The 25811-nt window shown below is 46.4% G+C and overlaps 1 protein-coding gene across 3 annotated transcripts in view; it reads left to right on the top strand.

Moving 5' to 3' along the window:
• TCAIM (T cell activation inhibitor, mitochondrial) overlaps window positions 1-25811 on the top strand; it is a 62860-nt gene that overhangs the window by 18600 nt on the left and 18449 nt on the right. For all 3 annotated transcript variants that reach the window (XM_083188670.1, XM_083188667.1, XM_083188668.1), the window contains exons 6-8: window positions 577-699; window positions 5081-5178; window positions 7935-8026. In XM_083188670.1, the coding sequence (XP_083044796.1) occupies window positions 577-699; window positions 5081-5178; window positions 7935-8026 (313 nt within the window). The remainder of the gene's footprint in view (window positions 1-576; window positions 700-5080; window positions 5179-7934; window positions 8027-25811) is intronic.

Genomic DNA, 25811 nt, shown 5'->3' with positions numbered 1-25811 from the left:
AGCCTCTGCCCTCTGGTGCAAAGTGTCATGGAACTTACTCAACTCCTAGTAATGCACTGCACACTTGTGTAACCGATGCTCGGCACCATTAATCATTGTCACATTGGCAGATAGGTGAAGCTGCAGCACTACCCCACTCCCATGCACAAAACCTTTAGCTAAAAATATATATATATAAAAAAAAATACATGCCAACCACAGCCCTAGCTAGAGGGGGGCCAAGGGGTACTGACCCCCTTTGTCCCCCCTTTAATCCGGCCCTGACACCAGTTGCATGAAAAAAAAAAAAGAAACCTATAAAATGCTGTGCCATTGATGGGGAGAAACCATCTGGTTCTCCCCCATCGACGGCAAAATTATTCAACGTAAAGTAGCATTAGTCTGTTAGACTAAGGCAACAGGGTAGTAACCTTTTTCCTGAAAGTAGTTATGTAAGCTTTAAGATAAATGTTATTGCTCTAAACAAATGATAAAAAAACAACAATCTGGGGATGGTTTTTAAATGCAAATTGTCAGTTGATTGGATAAAATTGCTTACATCATTGTGTTTGGGGTTTTTGTGTGTGTGCTCTGTAGTTCATGGATAGAGAGTAATCAAGAGGTTGCTCAGAAGAAGCTTCATGATAGTATTCCGCTGAGGAAAGAACTCGAACGTTTGAAGACTGAATTGTCCAACCAGCTTCAGCTGTCTGATGTCAGGTAAGATGTGACATAATAATCAAATGACAGTATCCTGTAAATATCTGTACAAATGGAGAATTCTCTTGTTGTCACTTTAATTGGTGAGTTCTGAGGTTGATAAATATATATTTTTGCTAAATGTTGCTTAGGTAGTATATCCATGTGAAGACATATCAGTGGGTCAAGAAAGAAAAGTGTCAGAAATCCACTGAAGTGAAGCTTAAGCAAAGGATTGCATAGTATAAGGGGAGGCGGATGGGTCAAGGAGGATGCAAAAGGATAAGTTGAGGGGGAATCAGTTGTAACATGTAAGTGGTATGGAATGAGTAGGTATTCTGTCCAGTGAAGTTTTATTTTGGAAGTAGAGGTGTGTAGTTGTGCAGGTGGCCATAGAAGAGGACAGAAGGTTGCAAAGAGGTGTCAGGGGTTGATTGGATATTAGGGAAATAGTTTTGCTTGGCATTTAACATTTCATTGTTGTAATTCGTGTCAGACTGGCTATTAGGAGTACAGGTGAAACCCCCATGGTTCCTACTGCTTAGGGCGCCACCTCCTCCTCTGGGGATAAGGTTCCAGACTTGTGCATTTAAATTTTACGTTATACATATGTTACTTTAAACTACACAGTATGATTCTGCAGTTATTCCAGTACATTATCTTGCATAGCAACGTTGCCCAGACGATGCACCTCTGTGGTCGCTAGCCACATCCCCTCAGGAGACTGGTCACACCCCTGAACATGGGCCCCTATCACTGCATTGTCCTGGTTGGCCCTTCATGCTGCAGTCCAACACTGGTTGCATGAATGGATGGGTTTAAGGTGGGGGAATGCTCAGCCACTGGAGGATGTTGCAGAGAACTAGTCTGTTTAGTGTGTTATGCTTGAGTTTGTATCACAGCCAGACCATATATGGTGGCAAGAGTAAAGTGAATGTGCTGTTATAGACAAAGCCAACCAGATCAAGGCAATGACAAGGTATGTCTAGGAAAGACTAAAGGTCGAATTATGTTTCAGGGCTCAAATTATTTTATAAATGTTGTTAAATGTGTATTTTAGCTCCTTAATCAGAATATTGATTAAGATCAATTTTCATCAATATAAAATAGATGGAAATTGACCTTTGGTAAATACATCCCTAGTAGTTTTAATGAAGATAATAGGTGGATTGTGTTCAGTGGCGTAACTAATAATTCTGCGGTCTGAATTATTATTAGTTACGCCACTGAACACAATCCACCTGAAAACTAGGCACCCCCCTAGGGTAAACAAATCTCCCCCGCCACCCCCATGTGGCCGTTACCTCAGCCGCGATTGTGCTGGCAGTGTAGGGGAGCGCGGAGGGGAGCCGGGGTGCGGGGGGTGTGCGGCGGAAGGGGTGGGTTACCTCCTGCCGCATCCGACCGTCTGCGCCTGGTCCCGGTTCTCCCGGCTGTTGCTGCTACTGAGAAGTGACACTTGAAAAATGGCTGCCCCCATACAGCAGACGAAAAACTGTCTGCAGTATGGGGGCAGCCATTTTCCAAGTGTCTCTTTTTGTATTAGCAGCGCTGCAGCAGTAGCCGAGAGAGCTGGGACCCGGCACAGGCAGAAGGCAGTGAGTAACTAATAATAGTCCCGCAGCCCCCCCCCCCCCCCCGGCGCCCACAAACCCTCAGCGCCTCCCCGCCACCGCGGGGGCTGCAGGGCTATAGTTACGCCACTGATTGTGTTGCTGTGCTGATTTACGGCAAGTAGTAGAGAACATGTGGTAAGGTGTGGTCGAAGGAAAGTATCTAGTTTAGTAATGTTTAACAGCAGGTAATTATTTTAGCTTTGTCCTCATTGAGGTATTCTGTTAGTATACTTTTTATTTTTATGGTAATGTCTCTTCTATAAATAAATTACAATTTATGGAATTGCCAATAAAAAAAATTCTGCATACTGCAAGTGCACATTCTTTGAGATTGGACCTGATTCATTAAGCATTGAATTTTTTTCCGATCCATTACAATGTCACGGTTTTGCAATTCCCCACTGGCTGCTCCTCTCTGCCGCTGCCGGAAGGGGGAGTTGTTGGATTCGTAGATAAGCAGTGATCTGCTTTACGGCAGGCAGCGGTGGCAGGAAGTGATCAAAATATTCTTAACATTCCTATTGGAGCCATTCATAGCACCCTTGTTATTGGCTGGCTGAGTTTCTGATAAGGTCTAGTATCTCCAATTCCAAAGTTTCTTTGAAACCATTATTTTCTACAGGAAACACCCTTATAAAAAGTAAATGCTTAAGGAAATATTAATCCTGTGTCATCGGTATAGTGGGCATCTTGAAGTTACCCATCTTGGATGCAACTCCAATTTTTTTAATTTAGAAGATAGTCATGTGACGTCAAATAGATTTCATGAGAAACACAATGGTATTCTTTGTTTTAACGTAACTTTATTAATTTTCTTTAGCATGTAGTGACATTAATGGCAAAGTCACTAACACAAACAGAACATGTTGAGATTGTCTTCATATCTGGAGAAAAAAGTACACGTGCCATTGCAAATGATTTCAAACTTCACCCAAATAGGCCATTAAATAAACAAAAAATTTCAAAATAGCAATATGGCTTACCCCATATTTATGAGCATAGGCGTGCGCAGCATATTTTATTAGGGGGTGCATCTTCAAAGAGGTGTGCCTAACACCACATATTGGGCATGTGAAACACCATCAATCAGGCATGTCTACCATCATTTATTGGCACTCGCTACAACATAAAGCATCTCTCAGCCACACGATAATCTCCTGAATATTCTAGTTTTTTACTCTGTGTAACAGTACATGCAAATAAAGTCAAAAATATATATGGATGACGCAGGTATGTAGTGATATGACAATGGTCTAGTACAATTATCAATGCAAAACACACATAAATGATTGATGGGCGATTCTTTTAATGGAATACAGTTCTAAAAATCTAAATTCTTTGGTAAAAGGTATTGCTGGCGGCAGGGAGGTGTTAATAAAGGGGGCACAGCATTAGGGAGTGCCTGTGCACCCCTAACACTCAATGTGCGCACACCTATGTTTGAGACAGACGACAAGTGCTGCACTTTGAAAATGATACCAGCACAGCAATTGTTGCTTCATCTAGATTCCTTTTTTTTGTAGTAAGTTTTTGGTTTATCTGCAACTGATCTGGCAAAGAGATTGGCAACTGCACCGTGAGTAATGAGCCACCAATTTGGGTGAGATTGATTCATACTTGCCTACCTGACCCTCTCCATGTGGGAGAAAATGCTTTTTTTCTGGACTTCCCTGGTAATGTATGATTACCATCACCTGTGGGGAGCTAGGTAAAGGTGTTTCAGCACAGGTGATGGCAATCATACATTACCAGGGAAGTCCAGGAACAGAGCATTTTCTCCCGCATGGGTCAGGTAGGCAAGTATGCATTGATTGTTATGAAGTTGAGCACATAGGCTGGTATCCAATTAGCTTTGGCAATTTATCGCAGCTAATGGATGCCTATTATCCAGGATATGCAGCACTTATTGGGGATTACTGTAGGCTTCAGGTGCTGCAGTTACCCAAAGCATAATATGCAAGAGCAGCCCTTTGAGCCACAGTAACACATGGGATCAGGAACTTATGCGGGATCCCATGTATTATCGCATGATAACTGGACACTTTTCTCCTGGAAACAAAACAGGCTATAATTGGATAGTGTGATAATGCGGGGCTAAATGGATACTGCCCTAATTGTTAGTCCAATTGGGTAGAGAAGCAGAAGGCAGTCTCCATCCCTTTGTTCTCAGATTGTCTAGTCCGCTTGGATGATTAGAGTCAGCCAGTGTCTCATAAGGGTGAACAAAGATCTCTACAAGAACAGGACTTGATTAAGTAACATCTTGTCAGTTGAGAAGACTAGTACCTTTCTTTTCTTCAGTTAATTCTGTCAGTCTCCTTGTTCTCTACAGCAGAAGGCTTCTCTAATCAAAGGGCAGATTCACATATATATATATAGAGGCCTTTTCACAGATATATACACACTGATTTATCAGGGCAACTCTTTAGTGAGAGTAATCAGACACAGTTGATGAGTGATATATATCATGATATTACTTCCTGCTACTATGGGGGTATTGAATCCTACACAATATCCTGGACGGTTTTTTTTCATTGTTGGAAGCGGACGCTAAATTGTTCAATTAGTGGCTGTTTAAATAAAAAATGTGTGAATTTGCGGAATGTTAATTCAACCTATTATAGGCAAAAACTGACGATATTTCCACTTGATGAACAAGGATTGAATACCCCCTTATAACTTGCTCTTCCCTGTACTGCAGTTGTAGCTTTAATTCCATGTGACTGTATTGACATTACAATGGATAGATAAATCTGGTCAAAAAGTGTTATATTCTCTTTACCCAGGTGGCAGAGAAGTTGGGGTATTGCTCATCGTTGTGGACAATTGCACAGCTTAAGTCGACTAACACAGCAAAGTTGTGATATGCTGAAGATGGCAAAAGGTAACTATGCCATCTATACTGTCTCCTCATAGTACTGTCACTATTTTATGGTCTGTCACTTTGTTTTTCCTCAGGATATAGTTAGTTTGCATGTTCTGCTGTAGTCATAGAAGTTGTTATATAGGAGATATTCACAAAAGGAAGGAAAAGCAGTACTGTTCTGTGTATTCATAGATTGTACAGCAACTCTGCCTACAGGGTTAGGGGATCTGTAGCGCCTTTTGAAACCCCCCACTATCCACAGCAGCCCGAAGCGTGGTGAGCACACGCATTACGCATCCTCCCAACGTTTTCATACCTCCACTATCCACGTTGGCGTGGAGTTGATTTTATATAGTGTGGCAAGCGCAGCTAGCCACTGAGACCGAAGAGTGGCGAGGGGACGCGGATTACCTTACATGTAATCCGCATCTCAATGCCAAGCTTCAGGCTCCATGGCTCGCTGCGCTTGCCACACTATATAAGATCAACTCCACGCCGTCGTGGATAGTGGGGGTATGAAAAGGTTGGGTGGACGCTTAATGCGGGGCTTGCTGCACTCGCCACGCTTCGGGATGCCGTGGATAGTGGGGGTTTGAAAAGGCACTACATAACACCTAACCCTGTCTGGTACTCGGATGCAGGAGCGTGTCATTGCTGGAGCGTCTGAGACGCTCCTGCGTGTCAAACAGATTGAGCGCCTCTCTGCCGGCACCAGCATGATCCCCTCTCCGCCAATTAGAGGGGATCATGCTGGCTCCGGCAGTGTGAGAGAGGCGCTGAGTAGGCTTGCCGGGGACAGAGATTCAGTTCCCGGCAACAGTACTGTAGTTACTTGTGCAGTTTAACGGCGGCAGCCTATGCAGATAATGTAGCTTAGGCTGCCGCCGTGAAACTACACAAGTAAGGCAGCCGTTGGGCTACGCTGATAACGTAGCTTAGGCTGCCGCCATGAAACTACACAAGTAAGGCAGCCTTGGGCTACGCTAATAGCGTAGATTCAAACGTAGCGTAAGCTGCCGCCGTGAAACTACACAAGTACCCTTTTTTTTTTATTTCGAGATTTTAGTTTTGTGAGCAATAATGTGTAAAAATAAAATTAAAAAAAAATTCAAATTATGCATGCAAAAATATTTTTAGAGTGACAACAATTTTGTGCCTTTAACATACTATATAAATCATGTGATTCTTAGTTAAAATTCTTGGGTGACATTTAATGGGATGCGATTTCTAGTAAGGTTCTGACATCATACACTATCGCATTTTCTGAAATCAGGATTTTTTGGGAAAAATTGCTAATTTTTGGTTGAAAAGTTCGATACGATGCAATTTTTATTCATCAAAATGTGCGAATTTTAGTCACGAAAATGTGTGCATTTGTGAACATGCGCAATTTTGGAGACATGGTAATGTTCGTTTTTTTTTTTAGCATAACCAGCCCCAGGCTCAAAGAGCCGGTCGTGGTTTAACAAAATCACGGGGCAAATCAAATGGGGTCCCCCTTGATTTTTTAAAACCAGCACCAGGCTCAAGGGCCGGTCCTGGTTCCCAAAATATGGGGGACAAAACGAGTAGGGGTCCCCTCATATTTTAAAAACCAGCACCTGGCCCAACCAGCCAGCAGGTTAATGCCACAGCCGGGGGGAGATTTTTTATACGGCCAAAGCATTTACCCCCTGACCGGTCAGCCGGGCTGGGGGTCCTGTGTAAGTTGGGACCCCCCCAAATCCTGTGGAAGTTGGGACCCCCCCTCCAGAATTTACCTGCCCAAGCTGAAGCCTGGGGCTGTCCCCTATGTCCCTTGGGCAGTGGGTATTGGGCTGATAAATGTTGAAAAATAGAACAAACTATTGTGTATTGTTGTGGAACTATAAGTCCCAGCAAGCCTGCACCAGCATTCGGGGCACTGGGACTTGTAGTTCCACAACAGTACAAATAGTGAAAAAAAACACACACACACACATACAACCAGTAAAACTGTATTACATACTACAATCATCCACACATACATTACCCATGGGTCCACCGATGGCCTGTCCTCTTGTCCATGTAGAATCCCAACGAGTACCTGTTGACAGAATCCATGTGAGAGCAGTCCGAATGTTTGTTTACATTTGCGGCTCCTCCCACATGCTGGGGGTTAATTCCACCCACAAGCCAATGGCTGATTCTTATTGGCTGGTGGACGGGGCTACCCACTACCCCCCCCCCCCCCCCGGCATGTGGGAGGAGCCGCAAATTTTAAAACAAACATTCGGGCTGCTCTCACAGGGGTCCAGGACCGGCCCTTGAACCTGGTGCTGGTTTTAAAAAATCAAGGGGGACCCTATTTGATTTGCCGGGATATCGTATGCCATTAAATGTCACCCAACATCTCTCCAGTATTTATCTTATATATAGAATAAATATATATCAAGTTTCATGTTGTGTAATATATATAGGGCTATATGTAGTCTGTTAGAACCAGATATGGGTATTGCAGGATTCCATGCAAGCCTGGCCAGATTTTTAATTCAGCAATCACTTATATGGCAAAACCAACCAATATACACCAACACCAAACATATATATATATATATATATATATATATATATATATATATATATATATATATATATATGTGTATATATATATATATATATACATACATATATACAGTATATGTGTGTGTGTGTGTGTATACTGTATATATGTGTGTCTTTAGTTGTACTATATTTTGTATTTTTTTATTGCAAATCCAGTTGCATTTATTTATTTACCATTCTTTGCTGCCTAGGGCACACAGTGATATTTACAGACCGAACAGGCGTGAGTGCAGCTGGACATGTAATGCTTGGGACCATGGACGTTCATCACCACTGGACCAAGGTAATCTGCACTGATCTGGAATACAATCCCCTCCCCATCATGATACCGTTCAGTACTGTATAATACGGTTAAGTACTAGATTGCCATGGAATGTCATAAAAATGTTTAAAAAAAACCGATGAATGAAAAGTTGGAGCTGCTCCTCTCAATATGTCGAAATTGTTGCCGCACTAGGGAACGGGGGGCACACCTGCACACTGGGGATCTATTGATTCAGTTAAAGAAAGAGACCCCAAATGTTATCAGTCAGTAGTGGGGGTGCTTTTCCCAACAGACTCAAAACTTTCTATGGTTTAAAAGTTGGTTTTGAGAAGGCGTTCCATTTATCTTATTATACTATCTTATTTCCACTGGACTTTTTACACCACTTTGCTCTAGTGGAGCTAATTAGTATACACCCTTATGCAGATTGTTAAAACAATGTAACTCCATAGTACATATTGACATGCATTTAAAATTACATTTAACAATAAAATACAGAACAACACATCTGAGTGTTTGGCGTTTTTGTCAAATAAGGACAATCCTTTGTTTGTCACAAGTGGGTTTTCACTTTTGGGGTGACATTCTATGCTCTGCGCTAAATGCGCATGTTTAATTCGCACACTATATCGCCGCAAATCGCCTATTTTCAAATCGCATTTTTCAGCCTAAATGCGCATATTTATTGTGATGCGCATTGGAGGCTGAAAAGTGCGAATAGGGGCGATTTGCGGCGATGTGGTGCGCTGTTTTTAGTCCTGAAAATGTGCAATTTTCATGTGTGAAAATCGCACATTTGCAGGACAGCGCAAGGTGTAAAAAAAAGAACCGAGCGCGGGGTCCCCCGCCCGAGTGTAACCAGCCCCGGGCTCACTGAGCCGGTGCTGGTGACATAAAATCAGGGTCCCCGACAAATAGGGGTCCCCTTGATTTTATGAAACCAGCACCAGACTCAAGGTCCGGCGCTGGTTCCCAAAATACGGGGGACAAAGTGACTAGGGGTCCCCCGTATTTTAGGAACCAGCACCGGACACAACCAGCCAGCAGGGTAATGCCACAGCCGGGGGGAGACTTTTTATACAAGTCCCCCCGGCCAAAGCATTAACCCCCTGGCTGGTCAGCATGGGCAGGGGTCCTGGGGAAGTGGGGACCCCCCCAATGAAGGGGTCCCCCCCCTCCAGGACTTACCAGCCCATGCTGATAGTCCGGGGCTGTCCTCCATGCCCCTGGGCTGTGGGCATGGAGCTGATGCTTTGTGTAAAAAAAAGAATGTAAACTATTGTTTTACACTGACAAACTATCAGTCCCAGCAAGCCTACCCCGCATGCTGGGACTTGGGGAACCACAAGTCCCAGCATGCGGGGCATTAAAGTGCCCGCTGGCACTTGTAGTTCTGCAGTGTAAAAAATAGTGCACAAAATCACACTGACACCCTGTGAAATAAAACTTTAATACACACAAAACACACTGATACTTACCTACCTTGAGCCCGTAGGTCGGTCCCTGGATCCTGGATTCGTCCTCCGGGGCTCCAGGGCAGAACAGTCCGGTTCCGGGGCCTTGGTCCTGGTTCCGGGGCTGGTCCTGGGGTTCCGGGGCTCCTGGCGTGAAGAATCCGGGGTCCGGGATCCGTGGTAGTCCAGAGGGGTACCTAAGGAGGAAAATCCTACTCACCTGCTCCCCGGCGGCGACCTCCGGTGACAGCGCTGCTCCCGAATGGTACCCGGCTTCAAGGAGTTGGTCCGGCGCGGAGATGTTTCCTCTTCGCCGTCTCTGAACAGAATGATTTCTCGGCCAATCAGGAGCCGAGAAAGTCGGCTCCTGATTGGCCAAAAATCATTCTGAATATAGACGCCGACGGAGTAACATCTCTGCTCTGGATGCGCTGAGATGTTACTCCGTCGGCGTCTATTGTCAGAATGATTTCTGGCCAATCAGGAGCCGACTTTCTCGGCTCCTGATTGGCCGAGAAATCATTCTGTTCAGAGACGGCGAAGAGGAAACATCTCAGCGCCGGACCAACTCCTTGAAGCCGGGTACCATTCGGGAGCAGCGCTGTCACCGGAGGTCGCCGCCGGGGAGCAGGTGAGTAGGATTTTCCTCCTTAGGTACCCCTCTGGACTACCACGGATCCCGGACCCCGGATTCTTCACGCCAGGAGCCCCGGAACCCCAGGACCAGCCCCGGAACCAGGACCAAGGCCCCGGAACCGGACTCTTCTGCCCTGGAGCCCCGGAGGACGAATCCAGGATCCAGGGACCGACCTACGGGCTCAAGGTAGGCAAGTATCAGTGTGTTTTGTGTGTATTAAAGTTTTATTTCACAGGGTGTCAGTGTGATTTTGTGCACTATTTTTTACACTGCAGAACTACAAGTGCCAGCGGGCACTTTAATGCCCCGCATGCTGGGACTTGTGGTTCCCCAAGTCCCAGCATGCGGGGTAGGCTTGCTGGGACTGATAGTTCGCCAGTGTAAAACAATAGTTTACATTCTTTTTTTTACACAAAGCATCAGCTCCATGCCCACAGCCCAGGGGCATGGAGGACAGCCCCGGACTATCAGCATGGGCTGGTAAGTCCTGGAGGGGGGGGACCCCTTCATTGGGGGGGTCCCCACTTCCCCAGGACCCCTGCCCATGCTGACCAGCCAGGGGGTTAATGCTTTGGCCGGGGGGACTTGTATAAAAAGTCTCCCCCCGGCTGTGGCATTACCCTGCTGGCTGGTTGTGTCCGGTGCTGGTTCCTAAAATACGGGGGACCCCTAGTCACTTTGTCCCCCGTATTTTGGGAACCAGCGCCAGACCTTGAGTCTGGTGCTGGTTTCATAAAATCAAGGGGACCCCTATTTGTCGGGGACCCTGATTTTATGTCACCAGCACCGGCTCAGTGAGCCCGGGGCTGGTTACACTCGGGCGGGGGACCCCGCGCTCGTTTTTTTTTTTATTTAACCATTTATTTTACTTTTTAAAGCAGAATCCTGCACAGAACATTGCGATCTGTGCAGGGTTCTGCCTAATTCGCCTAACAGACCTAGGTCTGAAATAAGTGCGATAATTAGTCACTTAAATAATGCGATGTGCAAATGCGCATAGCATTAAATAAGCGACTTGTATACTTTTCTGTGCGCAAACATCTGGATGCGATAAAAATGCGAATTAATCTCGCATTTTTATTCACCAGACCTTTACGCACAAAATATGCGATTTCAGCCCCTGTGCGCATCCCATTAAATCGGCGATTTAATGGGAAAATGCGATAGCGCCATTTTGTGGTCTAATTACCGCAAAATCGCGCTAATCGCAGAGCATAGAATGTCACCCTTGGTTTCTCAGTTTGGTTTCTGTTTTGATACCCTATGCATTTCAAATATATTACCCTCACTTCCCAGTCACCCTCACTGGTATCTTCATTTATAGAACAGGTGCTTAGCAAACTTAACAGTAAGTAAATAATATTGAACAGTTTTCAATAAAACCTATACAAATTATATTGATTTGACTTCACTATGCAGAATATATTATTCCTCTTGCATTTATTAATTATGTACATCCTTTCCCATCCCTCACTTCACTAGTTAATCAAAATCGCCTGGAAGGTTACCCAAAATCACACGGTGTTAAAAATACAGCGATCCCAATGCGCTGCCCCGCTGAGTCAGTATTGCAAAGCAAAATAGACTGTGCAGGCAAGTCTATATCGTCCACTAGCAAAAATCGCACTGCATGGACACCCCTTTAGTTGAAAAACATTGATAAAAGTTCTAAAAAAAATAATTATTATGGAAATTCACTGTTGTGCTGTAGGAAGGACGATAAAGATGCCAACACTAAACATAAATTGAGACTGACAGATGGTATAATATGATCTACAAAATGTTCAATTTAAGGAATAAAAGTTATGTTTTAACCAGGGTTGCCTACCCTCCCGGAATGGCCGGGAGGGTCCTGGAAATCGGGTCCCCCTCCCGGCCGCCCAGAAAGGGGGGCAACCCTCCCGCAATTCCCTTCATCTCACGCGAACCCCCCTCCCGGTGGAGGGCTCCGCGGGTCAAATGACGCGATTGTGTAATTTTAGCCCTGCCCCCCGCAGTGCAATGCCTGAAATACAGGCATTGCACTGTGGGGGCGGGGCTATAATGACGCGCTCGCACTAGACACACTGATCATGCAGCCTGTCCATGGCTCCGCCCTCGGACCGCCCATTTCCCCCACCCGGTGATGGCACCGCCCCCCTGCTTCTGTGAGGCGTGAGCTTGCTGCCCTCTCCCTGGTCTCCCACAAAGGGGAGATGAGAAGTCGTCAAGTATGGTTTTAACAGAACTTGATTACTATTATATATCAGGGTTGCCGACTTTCTTATTCTCCTCTCCGGGAGCAGCCCGGAGAGGAGAGTTTCAGTAGCCGATTAGGGGGCAGGGCTTAAGCATGCCATCACTAAGCCCCGCCCCCATGCGGTTAAACCAGCGAATTCAGGGATCTCCGTGGAGGGGGCGGGGCTAAAATGACGCAATTGTGTCATTTTAGCTCCGCCCCCTCCTCTGAGACCCGAGGATTGCGGCATTTTAATGCCGTGATCCGGTGGACAGCGGGGGTCCCCCCTGAATCCGGGAGGGTTGCCCACCCTTCCGGTGGCAACCCTGTTATATATAAAAGAGTGCCCACAAAGGAATCACCTTCTATGTTTGAACTTTCAATCCACACCCCTTTTAAGAATGATTTATAACCCAGAGCGCCAATACCTGCAGGACCTATGTGTGTTTTCCATTATACATGGTAAACATGAACAACCTCTAAAAGCGACCACAAACAATGCTATTTACTGCTTGCCTGCCCAGCCTTACCTTTTACCACCCCTGATTCAGTGCAGCATACCTTCTGTGTGTTCCGATAGTCACTGAATAATCCATTTAATGACTTCCTGTGCAGGATGAAAGGAAAACTGCTTCAAATAGCTCTTGAGCAAAGAAAGCTAACAGCGTAGAAAACGGATGTTTGTGATGTGCTGCTGAAATGTTTTAATGTTTGATTTATACGCGTATTGTGGGAAAGAGCTTAGTTTTATTACATACAGGAGACTAGCAATAATGTTCAGTCTGTGCTGGGATATTTAATATTGACGTGGTTCACCTTCAAAGTATATTCATTATGCTTTAATTTCACCGGATGCTCTGGGAAAATAATCTGTTTGTCCTATGAGTCAACCAAATTGAATTGTTTTCTTCTGTTGTTGCATAGAGAAATCTGTGCATTCTGTAACCTGCAAGTCAATTTTTACAAATAGGACAAGATATGGTACTTGTTTAGTTTCAAGGCGGCAGCATGGCCGCGCGCTACTTCCGGGTCTGTGTCCCCTTGCGGGGCTCGCTGCGCTCGCCCACGCTGCTGGCTCGGTGGCTCGCTACGCTCGCCACAGTATCTAAAGTCAACTCTGTGCCAATGTGGATAGTGAGGTTATGAACTATCCACGTTGGCATGGAGTTTCTTTTAGAAAGTGTGGCGAGCGCAACCCGGAAGTAGCGTGCGGCCATGCTGCCGCCGTGAAACTAAACAAGGGTACTTATATGTTAGTTGGGCGCCCACTATAGTTCGTACGCTCATACCCCCACTATCCATGTCGGCATGGAGTTGATTTTATATAGTGTGGCAAGCGCAGCGAGCCACCGAGCCCGAAGCGTGGAGGGCATAGCGAGCTTAGTGGGTACCCAACTAACATATAAGTTCCTAAACAAGTTCAGAAGGTATTACTGGTCAGTGTCTCTAGTAGATATGTCATTTAGTTTTCTGTGATCTTATCTATCTGTTTGTAGCACACTAACATACAGTATTATGGTAGGAGGTATTTATGGACATAAATGGTGAAGAGTGCAGAAACTGCAAATTTAGGAGGAGAACTAGAATGAAAAGCATGAGTAATAAGGGCATGCTTGGAGGCTGGGAAGTTGGATGAAGGTCCAATATTGCAAGGAAGGGCATTCCGGGGGTTATGAGCCGCTAGGGCAGAGGTGGGCAACAGGCGATGCTCATGGCCAGCCCTCCGCACTGACCTCTATTATTATAACAAGTGGCCCGACTAGCATTAGCCGCTTGTCATTAAACTGGCAGCTGCAGGAGTACAAGAAGTGTACCGAGTGATGCTGTGCCAATGCCCTACTGCCGCGCACAGCATCACTCGGAGTGTGGGAGGGGATGCGGTGATGCGGCGGCCGCCTCCCCGCCATTGGTTGGTGCAGCCGCTGCGTCACCGCGTCCCCTCCCACACTCCCAGTAATGCTGTGCAGAGTGCGCAGTCAGCTTTCGGCGGGCATGTATGAGGCGGCAAATGGCTACCAGTAAGCAGGCAGCTAAAATACCTCTCTCTCCTGGCTTCCCCTCTCTCAGGTACCACATCCCTGAAAAATAGCACTAAATAAAAGTAGGGAGCTGACAGTCAATTATATTATGTGCATATGTTTTATATATATATATATATATATATATATATATATATATATATATATATATATATATATATATATATACACAACCACACATCTATAATCTATAGCTGTGTGTGTATGTATATGTATGTGTATATATATATATATATATATATATATATACATATGTGTGTGTGTGCATGTTTAACACTATGGGTGACATTCTATGGGATGAGATTTCTGTTTTTTGGCGTTAATTAGTAAACAAAATGGCGATATCGCATTTTTCCGTCAAATCGCCTATTTAATAGGATGTGCTAAGGGACTGAAATCGCATATTATGTGCGTTAAGGCATGCGGACCAAAAGTGCAAGATAAAATCGCATTTATATCGCATCCAGATGTTTTCGTACAGAAAAGTATACAAATCGCTTATTTAATGCAATGCGTTTTCCCAAATCGCACTTTTAAGGTGTCTAATAATCGCACTTATTTCAGACCAGGTTCTGTTTGGCGATTTGGCCCAGAACTCACTTTGGTCAAGTGCACACATGGTTAATTTCACCACAGGTGCCCTCATTTTCACTCAAACACCCCTACATAAACCCCAACATCATTAAGGACACCTGTGAGGGTTTGAGACATGGAGATTTTGCAGAGTGGTTTGGAGTTGCTTATCTGTGATGTGGCCCATTTGGAGGAGCTGCGCAGGAGGGAGGAAGCTGCACGCCAGATCCAGGTAGCCCCCCGACTACTGCGTACCCCATGTATGTATTGTGCTCGGCTGTACCTGGACTCCCTCTCGGATCAACAGGTTGTGGGGATGTTTAGGCTGAACCGCATTAACCTGTTGGACTTATTTGAGCAGGTGAGAGATGATTTGGACCCTTTTGAGGGAGGCAACTATGCAGTGTCTGGGCTGCACAAATTAATGTGTGCCCTCTACTATTTGGCCACAGGCTCCACTCAGTCTGTGACCTCATGGTCCTTGGGGGTATCACAGGCCACTTTCTCTAAGCATTTTACTCAAGTGTTACTTGCTTTAAAGAAGTTGTGGCGGACATACATCAGATTCCCCAGTTCTGAGTTGGAGTGGCAGGACCACAAGTTGGCTTTCTATAGACTCTCAGCATTCCCTCACGTCTTGGGAGCTATAGACTGCACACACATTGGGATTAGGGCACCGCACGTGCGGGGCCACGTCTACGTCAATAAGCGTTTGCGGCCTATCGGTATCCGCCACGTGCATGCCAGGCAGGACCTCAGGGGGTATGATGCGCTTAAACTTCACCTCATAGGATGTGTAGCACACAGTAGTGGGGCTTCCTCCGCCAGTCTTGGTGGGGCTTCCTCCGCCAGTCTTGGTGGCCTCCTCCAACTCCATGGCCATTTTACTTTTCAGCTGCCTTTTGATGTCTTTGAATCTCTTCTTGACATTTCTGACCAGGCGCTTGTGCTGACTTACAGCGTTCACCGCCTGGGTGATGTCCTTCCACATAGCCCTTTTGCGCTGTGCAGTGGTCTTGTGGTGAGTTTTCCCAAGTAACCAGTCAAACACAGGCATGATAGCCCGGACAAGCGCAGCATTTTCCTCGTAGGAGAATCTGACCTTTCGGCCACTTTTTGTGCGGCCAGCTTCTACCTTCTCCTCCTCCTCATTTTCTACTCCAGCCATGTACCCCTCCTCCTCCATGCCAGTGTCTTCCTCCTCCACACCTCCATCTTCCTCCACCTCTGACATGTGGCCCTCCTGCAGCTGCTGTGGGGTATGGTCAAGGTCTTGGCTATAGGATGGGGATGCCAGCGGATCCTCCACCTCCTCCTGCTGGGGCTGGACGCCCAGGGCCTGGTCTGGGGCTGGCCTTGCTGTGGCCATGCTGCCTGCCACACTGCTGGCTCTCCCACTTGGCTGGCTGCTGCCACTTCTCCCTCTGCCACTGCTTCCTCTGCCACTTCTCACTCTGCCACTGCTCCCTCTGCCACTCCTCACTCTGCCACCAACACCTCTTCCTCTACTCACACTGCCACTGCTCCTCTCCATGCTCCTTACTTCCTATCAAAGAGTGAAATGGCGCCAGTGCCCCTTTATATAGGGGGTGTGATGCATAATGGAGGGGACAGAGGTGGGCCAATAGGTTGGGGGGTTCTTAGTCATGCAGAGACAGTTTTGTAAATCGCACTCCGGTTGGTCCAAAACTCGCACATGACCGGCGGAAGAAATCGCACTTTTTTGTGACTTAAATTCGCACCAATTCGCCGCAAATCGCACCACTTCGCACTTTTCAGCCTCCAAAGCGCATCCCATTAAATATGCGAATTATTACAAAAAAATGCGATTTTAAAAAGGGCGAATAGCGGCGATGTGGTGCGAAAAAAAACCATGCACATTTATCTCAATTCATAGAATGTCACCCTATGTGTGTGTATAAAAATATATATATATATATATATATATATATATATATATATATATATATATATATATACACAGTCGAAATGAATAGGCGTCACTCAGAGACTTGATAATCAGGAAAAAGTGTATTCAGTACACAAGAGTGGATCTACGTTTCGGGGACGTGCTCCCCTTCGTCAGGATACAAATAACGTGTACAATAAGCATTTAAATAGTGTCTTACCTGTCAGGGACAGATCACCTCCCCGCCCCACGGCAACGCCGCCCGCGGCTCCGTCTCGTCTCTCCGCTTCCGCTTCCGGTCCTGGGTGACGTCGGTGACCCCGGCGGCGCTGTCATGGCAACTAGGGACGAATCACCTACCCCGATTAGTTGTTGTGTAAACAAAACAAGTGCATAACAAGAGGGAACTCTAAAACGATAGAGATCGCGTGCACACAAGTGAAAAGCGTAACAAAACAAATCAACTAATGTTCCGGACTTAAATGTTGGTGAACAATATTGCGTGCATACATAAAATTAGCCAAAGCTGGCTATACGTAAAAAATGATTAAAAGCACCAGATGGCACTCTGCTGGCAGAGGGCCAGGTAGCAGCATAATGTACATATGTGCACACCAACATTTTAGTGTGCTAACATGGCTATTTAGCCTTCATACAACAATGCAGCGCAGAAATACACAGGTAAATCAAGACATGAGCGATAAACTGAATGGCAGAATCATAAAAAATGTATGAGACCAGATGAATCATTTAACCCTTTCGGGCGCAGGGTGTCCAGACGGAAAATCCATCTGGACTCGAGTTGTAATAATTTTTTAGAGCGATCCCCGCCCCTAGCTGATGCGGGTACATGGTCTATTATTTTATGTTTAAGGGTGGCCATCCCATGCCTAGCTTCGGAGAAATGCCTGGCTACAGGTTGATCTCCTGTGCCATTCTGTAACGCCGTTCTAATGGCCAAGCGATGTTGCGCCATGCGGGTCTTAAAAGCACAGTCCGTTTTGCCTTTGTAATAAAGCCCACAAGGGCAAATTATTGCATAGACGACGTACTTAGTGCTACATGTGAGGGGCCATTTAATGGGGAATTTTTTCCCAGATGCTGGGTGACAAATAAAGTCCCCTGTGGCCATGTAGTTACATGTAGTGCAGCCCAGACATTTAAAACAACCATTTTTCTTAGATAGAAAATTCCTGGTGTTAGGCTTTGTTTCACTGATGGTGGTTTTAACTAAGTAATCCCGAATACTTTTGCCCCTGGTGTAGCTGGGCATAAGTCGGGCATGCTTAAGGGTTTTCAGGTCTGGGTCACTGGTGATGATGGGCCAAAGCTCTTTGGCCTTTTTGGTGGTAAAATTGGTGTTGGGATTATGGGCATTAACCCATGGAAAAATCTGTTCAGTTGGTTCTTTAGTGGGCCTGTCTTGTAACAGAACATCCCCAGGCACAGCTTCTGCCCGTCTTCTAGCTGAGGCTAGTGCCTGGGTGGGGTACCCTCTGTTTACAAATTTTTGGGTCATAAGGTCCAGCTGTACATTTCTTTCTGCAATTTCACTGTTGGACCTGCATACTCTAAGGTACTGGGAGTAAGGCAGTCCCCTGGTTGTGGAAACCGGGTGGAAACTGTTGTACCTAAGCATAGTGTTTCTGTCTGTAGGTTTGGAATACAGGCATGTGGTAATTTTGCCAGCCTTTAGAATGATTCGTAGATCCAAAAAACAGACCTCAGAAACACTATGTGTGAGTGTGAGTTTAACAGGGTGGTCTGACTGGTTTTGTGCGTTGACTATATCAACCAAAATTTCACTGCCCTTTGACCAAATGAGGAATAGGTCGTCTATATAGCGAACATATTGTGTAATCCCTTCTGCAACTGTAGGGTCCTGAAAGAAAATTTCCCTCTCAACTTGCCACATATATGAGTTCGCCAGGGACGGCGCCACTGGGGAACCCATGGCACAGCCGATGAGCTGTAAATAAAACCGGCCGTTAAACAAGAAATAATTATTTTTGAGGGTAAATTCTAGCAAAGTAAGAAAAAATGTAATATCTGGGCCCACGTATGCAGTATTGCCTACCAACAATTGTTTAACCGCCTCTAGTCCAGCTGTATGGGGGATGCATGTATAAAGATTAGATACATCTAGAGTGGCCAACACAGCATTATTCCCAACAGGGGGGCTTACTGCAAACTTTTGCAGGAGCACCCTAGAATCTTTCAGATGGGTGGCAGTTCTTTGGATGCAGGGCTGCAAAAAAGAGTCCAGGTAGACAGCGACCGGTTCACACAGAGACCCCCTGGCTGAGATGATAGGCCGGCCAGGAGGCCTCTGCGTGTCTTTATGTATCTTGGGGATACTGTAAAACACCGGTACAACCGGGTGTTCAACCAGTAGAGCCCTGTGAGTTTCTGCTGAGATGATTTGATCATCAACTGCTTGCTGGAGTATACGGTTTAGTATCCGCTGGTATTCCCCGGTGGGGTCCTGTGTCAAGCAGCGATATGTGGCAGAGTCACTCAGTAGACGGTCGCACTCACGGATGTAATCTGTGATATTTAGCACCACCACGGCACCTCCTTTGTCCGCACTGCGGATCGTGATGTCATCTCTTTTTGCAAGGGATTGAAGAGCCAGAAACTCAGGTCTAGATAAATTGTGCCTGATGGTGGGCTGTTTTTCATGTCCCGCTTTCTCCAACATGCGAGTAAATGTTTTAATTGATGCATTTGAAGAAATAGGGTCAAACCGTGATTTTTTCTTTAGTTGCTTGGGCAAAGGTGCGGAGTCAGTGATTTTCACGGGTACTGGGTGTTTATCAAAGTGTTCTTTAATTTTTAGGCCTCGGTTCAATTTAAATAAATCAATTTTCCATTGGAACAGATCGGCTCCATGGGTGGGGATGAACGATAGGCCCTTGTTCAAAACCCTGGTCTCATCGGGTGACAATGGGGTAGAGGATAAATTATAAATTAAGTCCTCCTGTTCCTGGGGGGTCTGCCGACCCTTTTGCCTCTGGGCTTGTCGCCCTCGCCTCGTACGTTTCTGCCGCGGCCCGATGTAGTGGCCCGCGTCATAGCCCCTAAAGGGGTCGGTTGGCTGTATGGGGTCTGAGGCCTGGTGTCATCTGCTTCACTAGCCGACGTACTGGAGCGGTATTCATTCCTAGCGCCTCCCGTAGGTCTGCGGCGGTAATGCGGAACCCGTGGCTGGGTTTTGGGCACTGGAGTGAGTAACCAGGAATAAACTGTGTGTTGAGCATAGTCTTGTTGCACACGTAGGAGTTTAGATTTCTTATACTTAAGAAGTTCAGTTTTGTATTGTTCCACTTGTTTCTTCAATTTCTCGAAAGCAGGTGTGGCTTCTGTGAAAACCTCATGGGATTTATTTTCATCTATGTAGCTCGCAATCCTCTCACGGACCATAGCATGCTCCCTGGTAGACTCCTCAATTACCAGGAGCATGAGGTCCATGGAGCATTTGTTGAGGATTGAAATCCATTTTCTACAGAAGCCAATGTTATGCCTCCCTATCGTGGGGGTGTTGTGGACTCGGAAGCCCCTGGGAATCTGCTTAGCCCTATAGTAGTCTGATAAGGTCCTACTATGGTATAAGAAATCAAGTTCTCGTTTCTTAAGTTTGAACAATTCTCTATAAACATCCTCATCCGATGCTTCCAGGTCCTGATCAAAGGCTGGCTCTTTGTTAAGGAGGCAGATTCTATCCTTAACAAAGAGCCAGCCTTTGATCAGGACCTGGAAGCATCGGATGAGGATGTTTATAGAGAATTGTTCAAACTTAAGAAACGATAACTTGATTTCTTATACCATAGTAGGACCTTATCAGACTACTATAGGGCTAAGCAGATTCCCAGGGGCTTCCGAGTCCACAACACCCCCACGATAGGGAGGCATAACATTGGCTTCTGTAGAAAATGGATTTCAATCCTCAACAAATGCTCCATGGACCTCATGCTCCTGGTAATTGAGGAGTCTACCAGGGAGCATGCTATGGTCCGTGAGAGGATTGCGAGCTACATAGATGAAAATAAATCCCATGAGGTTTTCACAGAAGCCACACCTGCTTTCGAGAAATTGAAGAAACAAGCGGAACAATACAAAACTGAACTTCTTAAGTATAAGAAATCTAAACTCCTACGTGTGCAACAAGACTATGCTCAACACACAGTTTATTCCTGGTTACTCACTCCAGTGCCCAAAACCCAGCCACGGGTTCCGCATTACCGCCGCAGACCTACGGGAGGCGCTAGGAATGAATACCGCTCCAGTACGTCGGCTAGTGAAGCAGATGACACCAGGCCTCAGACCCCATACAGCCAACCGACCCCTTTAGGGGCTATGACGCGGGCCACTACATCGGGCTGCGGCAGAAACGTACGAGGCGAGGGCGACAAGCCCAGAGGCAAAAGGGTCGGCAGACCCCCCAGGAACAGGAGGACTTAATTTATAATTTATCCTCTACCCCATTGTCACCCGATGAGACCAGGGTTTTGAACAAGGGCCTATCGTTCATCCCCACCCATGGAGCCGATCTGTTCCAATGGAAAATTGATTTATTTAAATTGAACCGAGGCCTAAAAATTAAAGAACACGGTACTCTTTACCTAGCACGGCGCCCATTGCGGGCATCGCGGGTACATTTATGTGTGCCCGCGACGCGACCGACGCGATGCTCACGATTTCCCATTGAAACCCATGTTAAACATGGAAATCGCGTCGGTCGCGTCGCGGCCGGCCATAAATGTGCACACGATGGCCGCGACGCGATGCCCACGATTTGCCATAGGAATTAATGTTAAAACACCCGATGGACACGATTTTAATGTTAAATGGCTCAATGGACACGATTTTACCATAGGAAACAATGTTAAATGGGCCTTAGAGCCCAAATACTTACCCTGAACTCAGAAATGGCCCCCCCAATTTTTTACGCCACCCCACGATCAACGTGAACCCGAAGCGTGGCGAGCGCAGCGAGGGCGGGGCGGCGGTACGCGTCCTCCGACCTTTTCATACCCCCACTATCCACGTCGGCGTGGAGTTGAGAATAGAATAGTGTGGCGAGCGTAGCGAGCCACCGAGCCCGAAGCGTGGCGAGCGCAGCGAGCCCCGCGAGGGGACGCGGATACCTTCACAGCTAGACGCGTCCCCTCGCGGGCTTCACAGGTGTCCGTGGCGACGCGGACACCTGTGAAGCCCGCGAGGGGACGCGTTTACCTGTGAAGGTATCCGCGTCCCCTCGCGGGGCACGCTGCGCTCGCCACGCTTCGGGCTCGGTGGCTCGCTGCGCTCGCCACACTATTCTATTCTCAACTCCACGCCGACGTGGATATTGGGGGTATGAAAAGGTCGGAGGACGCGTACCGCCGCCCCTCGCGGGCTCGCTGCGCTCGCCACGCTTCGGGTTCACGTTGATCGTGGGGTGGCGTACAAAATTGGGGGGGCCATTTCTGAGTTCAGGGTAATTATTTGGGCTCTAAGGCCCATTTAACATTGTTTCCTATGCTAAAATCGGGTCCATTGAGCCATTTAACATTAAAATCGTGTCCATCGGGTCTTTTAACATTAATTCCTATGGCAAATCGTGGGCATCGCGTCGCGGCCATCGTGTGCACATTTATAGCCGGCCGCGACGCGACCGACACGATGTCCATGTTTAACATGGGTTTCAATGGGAAATCGTGAGCATCGCGTCGCGTGCGGGCATGTTTAGCCCGCATACGACGCGACCGACACGATTTTTTTTACCTCACGATGCCCACGATCAAGATCGTGGGCGCCGTGCTAGGTAAAGAGTACCAAGAACACTTTGATAAACACCCAGTACCCGTGAAAATCACTGACTCCGCACCTTTGCCCAAGCAACTAAAGAAAAAATCACGGTTTGACCCTATTTCTTCAAATGCATCAATTAAAACATTTACTCGCATGTTGGAGAAAGCGGGACATGAAAAACAGCCCACCATCAGGCACAATTTATCTAGACCTGAGTTTCTGGCTCTTCAATCCCTTGCAAAAAGAGATGACATCACGATCCGCAGCGCGGACAAAGGAGGTGGCGTGGTGGTGCTAAATACCACAGATTACATCCGTGAGTGCGACCGTCTACTGAGTGACTCTGCCACATATCGCTGCTTGACACAGGACCCCACCGGGGAATACCAGCGGACACTAAACCGTATACTCCAGCAAGCAGTTGATGATCAAATCATCTCAGCAGAAACTCACAGGGCTCTACTGGTTGAACACCCGGTTGTACCGGTGTTTTACAGTATCCCCAAGATACATAAAGACACGCAGAGGCCTCCTGGCCGGCCTATCATCTCAGCCAGGGGGTCTCTGTGTGAACCGGTCGCTGTCTACCTGGACTCTTTTTTGCAGCCCTGCATCCAAAGAACTGCCACCCATCTGAAAGATTCTAGGGCGCTCCTGCAAAAGTTTGCAGTAAGCCCCCCTGTTGGGAATAATGCTGTGTTGGCCACTCTAGATGTATCTAATCTTTATACATGCATCCCCCATACAGCTGGACTAGAGGCGGTTAAACAATTGTTGGTAGGCAATACTGCATACGTGGGCCCAGATATTACATTTTTTCTTACTTTGCTAGAATTTACCCTCAAAAATAATTATTTCTTGTTTAACGGCCGGTTTTATTTACAGCTCATCGGCTGTGCCATAGGTTCCCCAGTGGCGCCGTCCCTGGCAAACTCATATATGTGGCAAGTTGAGAGGGAAATTTTCTTTCAGGACCCTACAGTTGCAGAAGGGATTACACAATATGTTCGCTATATAGACGACCTATTCCTCATTTGGTCAAAGGGCAGTGAAATTTTGGTTGATATAGTCAACGCACAAAACCAGTCAGACCACCCTGTTAAACTCACACTCACACATAGTGTTTCTGAGGTCTGTTTTTTGGATCTACGAATCATTCTAAAGGCTGGCAAAATTACCACATGCCTGTATTCCAAACCTACAGACAGAAACACTATGCTTAGGTACAACAGTTTCCACCCGGTTTCCACAACCAGGGGACTGCCTTACTCCCAGTACCTTAGAGTATGCAGGTCCAACAGTGAAATTGCAGAAAGAAATGTACAGCTGGACCTTATGACCCAAAAATTTGTAAACAGAGGGTACCCCACCCAGGCACTAGCCTCAGCTAGAAGACGGGCAGAAGCTGTGCCTGGGGATGTTCTGTTACAAGACAGGCCCACTAAAGAACCAACTGAACAGATTTTTCCATGGGTTAATGCCCATAATCCCAACACCAATTTTACCACCAAAAAGGCCAAAGAGCTTTGGCCCATCATCACCAGTGACCCAGACCTGAAAACCCTTAAGCATGTCCGACTTATGCCCAGCTACACCAGGGGCAAAAGTATTCGGGATTACTTAGTTAAAACCACCATCAGTGAAACAAAGCCTAACACCAGGAATTTTCTATCTAAGAAAAATGGTTGTTTTAAATGTCTGGGCTGCACTACATGTAACTACATGGCCACAGGGGACTTTATTTGTCACCCAGCATCTGGGAAAAAATTCCCCATTAAATGGCCCCTCACATGTAGCACTAAGTACGTCGTCTATGCAATAATTTGCCCTTGTGGGCTTTATTACATAGGCAAAACGGACTGTGCTTTTAAGACCCGCATGGCGCAACATCGCTTGGCCATTAGAACGGCGTTACAGAATGGCACAGGAGATCAACCTGTAGCCAGGCATTTCTCCGAAGCTAGGCATGGGATGGCCACCCTTAAACATAAAATAATAGACCATGTACCCGCATCAGCTAGGGGCGGGGATCGCTCTAAAAAATTATTACAACTCGAGTCCAGATGGATTTTCCGTCTGGACACCCTGCGCCCAAAAGGGTTAAATGATTCATCTGGTCTCATACATTTTTTATGATTCTGCCATTCAGTTTATCGCTCATGTCTTGATTTACCTGTGTATTTCTGCGCTGCATTGTTGTATGAAGGCTAAATAGCCATGTTAGCACACTAAAATGTTGGTGTGCACATATGTACATTATGCTGCTACCTGGCCCTCTGCCAGCAGAGTGCCGTCTGGTGCTTTTAATCATTTTTTACGTATAGCCAGCTTTGGCTAATTTTATGTATGCACGCAATATTGTTCACCAACATTTAAGTCCGGAACATTAGTTGATTTGTTTTGTTACGCTTTTCACTTGTGTGCACGCGATCTCTATCGTTTTAGAGTTCCCTCTTGTTATGCACTTGTTTTGTTTACACAACAACTAATCGGGGTATGTGATTCGTCCCTAGTTGCCATGACAGCGCCGCCGGGGTCACCGACGTCACCCAGGACCGGAAGCGGAAGCGGAGAGACGAGACGGAGCCGCGGGCGGCGTTGCCGTGGGGCGGGGAGGTGATCTGTCCCTGACAGGTAAGACACTATTTAAATGCTTATTGTACACGTTATTTGTATCCTGACGAAGGGGAGCACGTCCCCGAAACGTAGATCCACTCTTGTGTACTGAATACACTTTTTCCTGATTATCAAGTCTCTGAGTGACGCCTATTCATTTCGACTGTGCATATGGATTATTCCCATTAGGAAGGCACCAGAGCAGATTATCCCCATGGGGGTCCCAGTTGAGCCGGAGCACCACCCGCTGTATATATATATATATATATATATATATATATATATATATATATATATATATATATATATATATATACAGCGCGTATGGAGGCACTCCAATAACCAGACACTGACACAGGTCAAATAGCGTTACGTTTCGAGGTTTATTACCTCTTCATCAGACTGATGAAGAGGTAATAAACCTCGAAACGTAACGCTATTTGACCTGTGTCAGTGTCTGGTTATTGGAGTGCCTCCATACGCGCTGTGTATTGTGAGATCCCTGGCTTCAAGGATCCCTGGCAGGCACCCTTCCAAAAGTATCCTGTATTTTGCCGGCTGTGC

The sequence above is a fragment of the Crinia signifera genome, chromosome 5 (assembly GCF_055691185.1).
Source record: "Crinia signifera chromosome 5, ASM5569118v1, whole genome shotgun sequence".
Classification (NCBI taxonomy): Eukaryota; Metazoa; Chordata; class Amphibia; order Anura; family Myobatrachidae; genus Crinia; species Crinia signifera.
The sequence above is the reverse complement of the archived record's forward strand: the minus strand, read 5'-3'. Positions and strand labels throughout refer to the sequence as shown.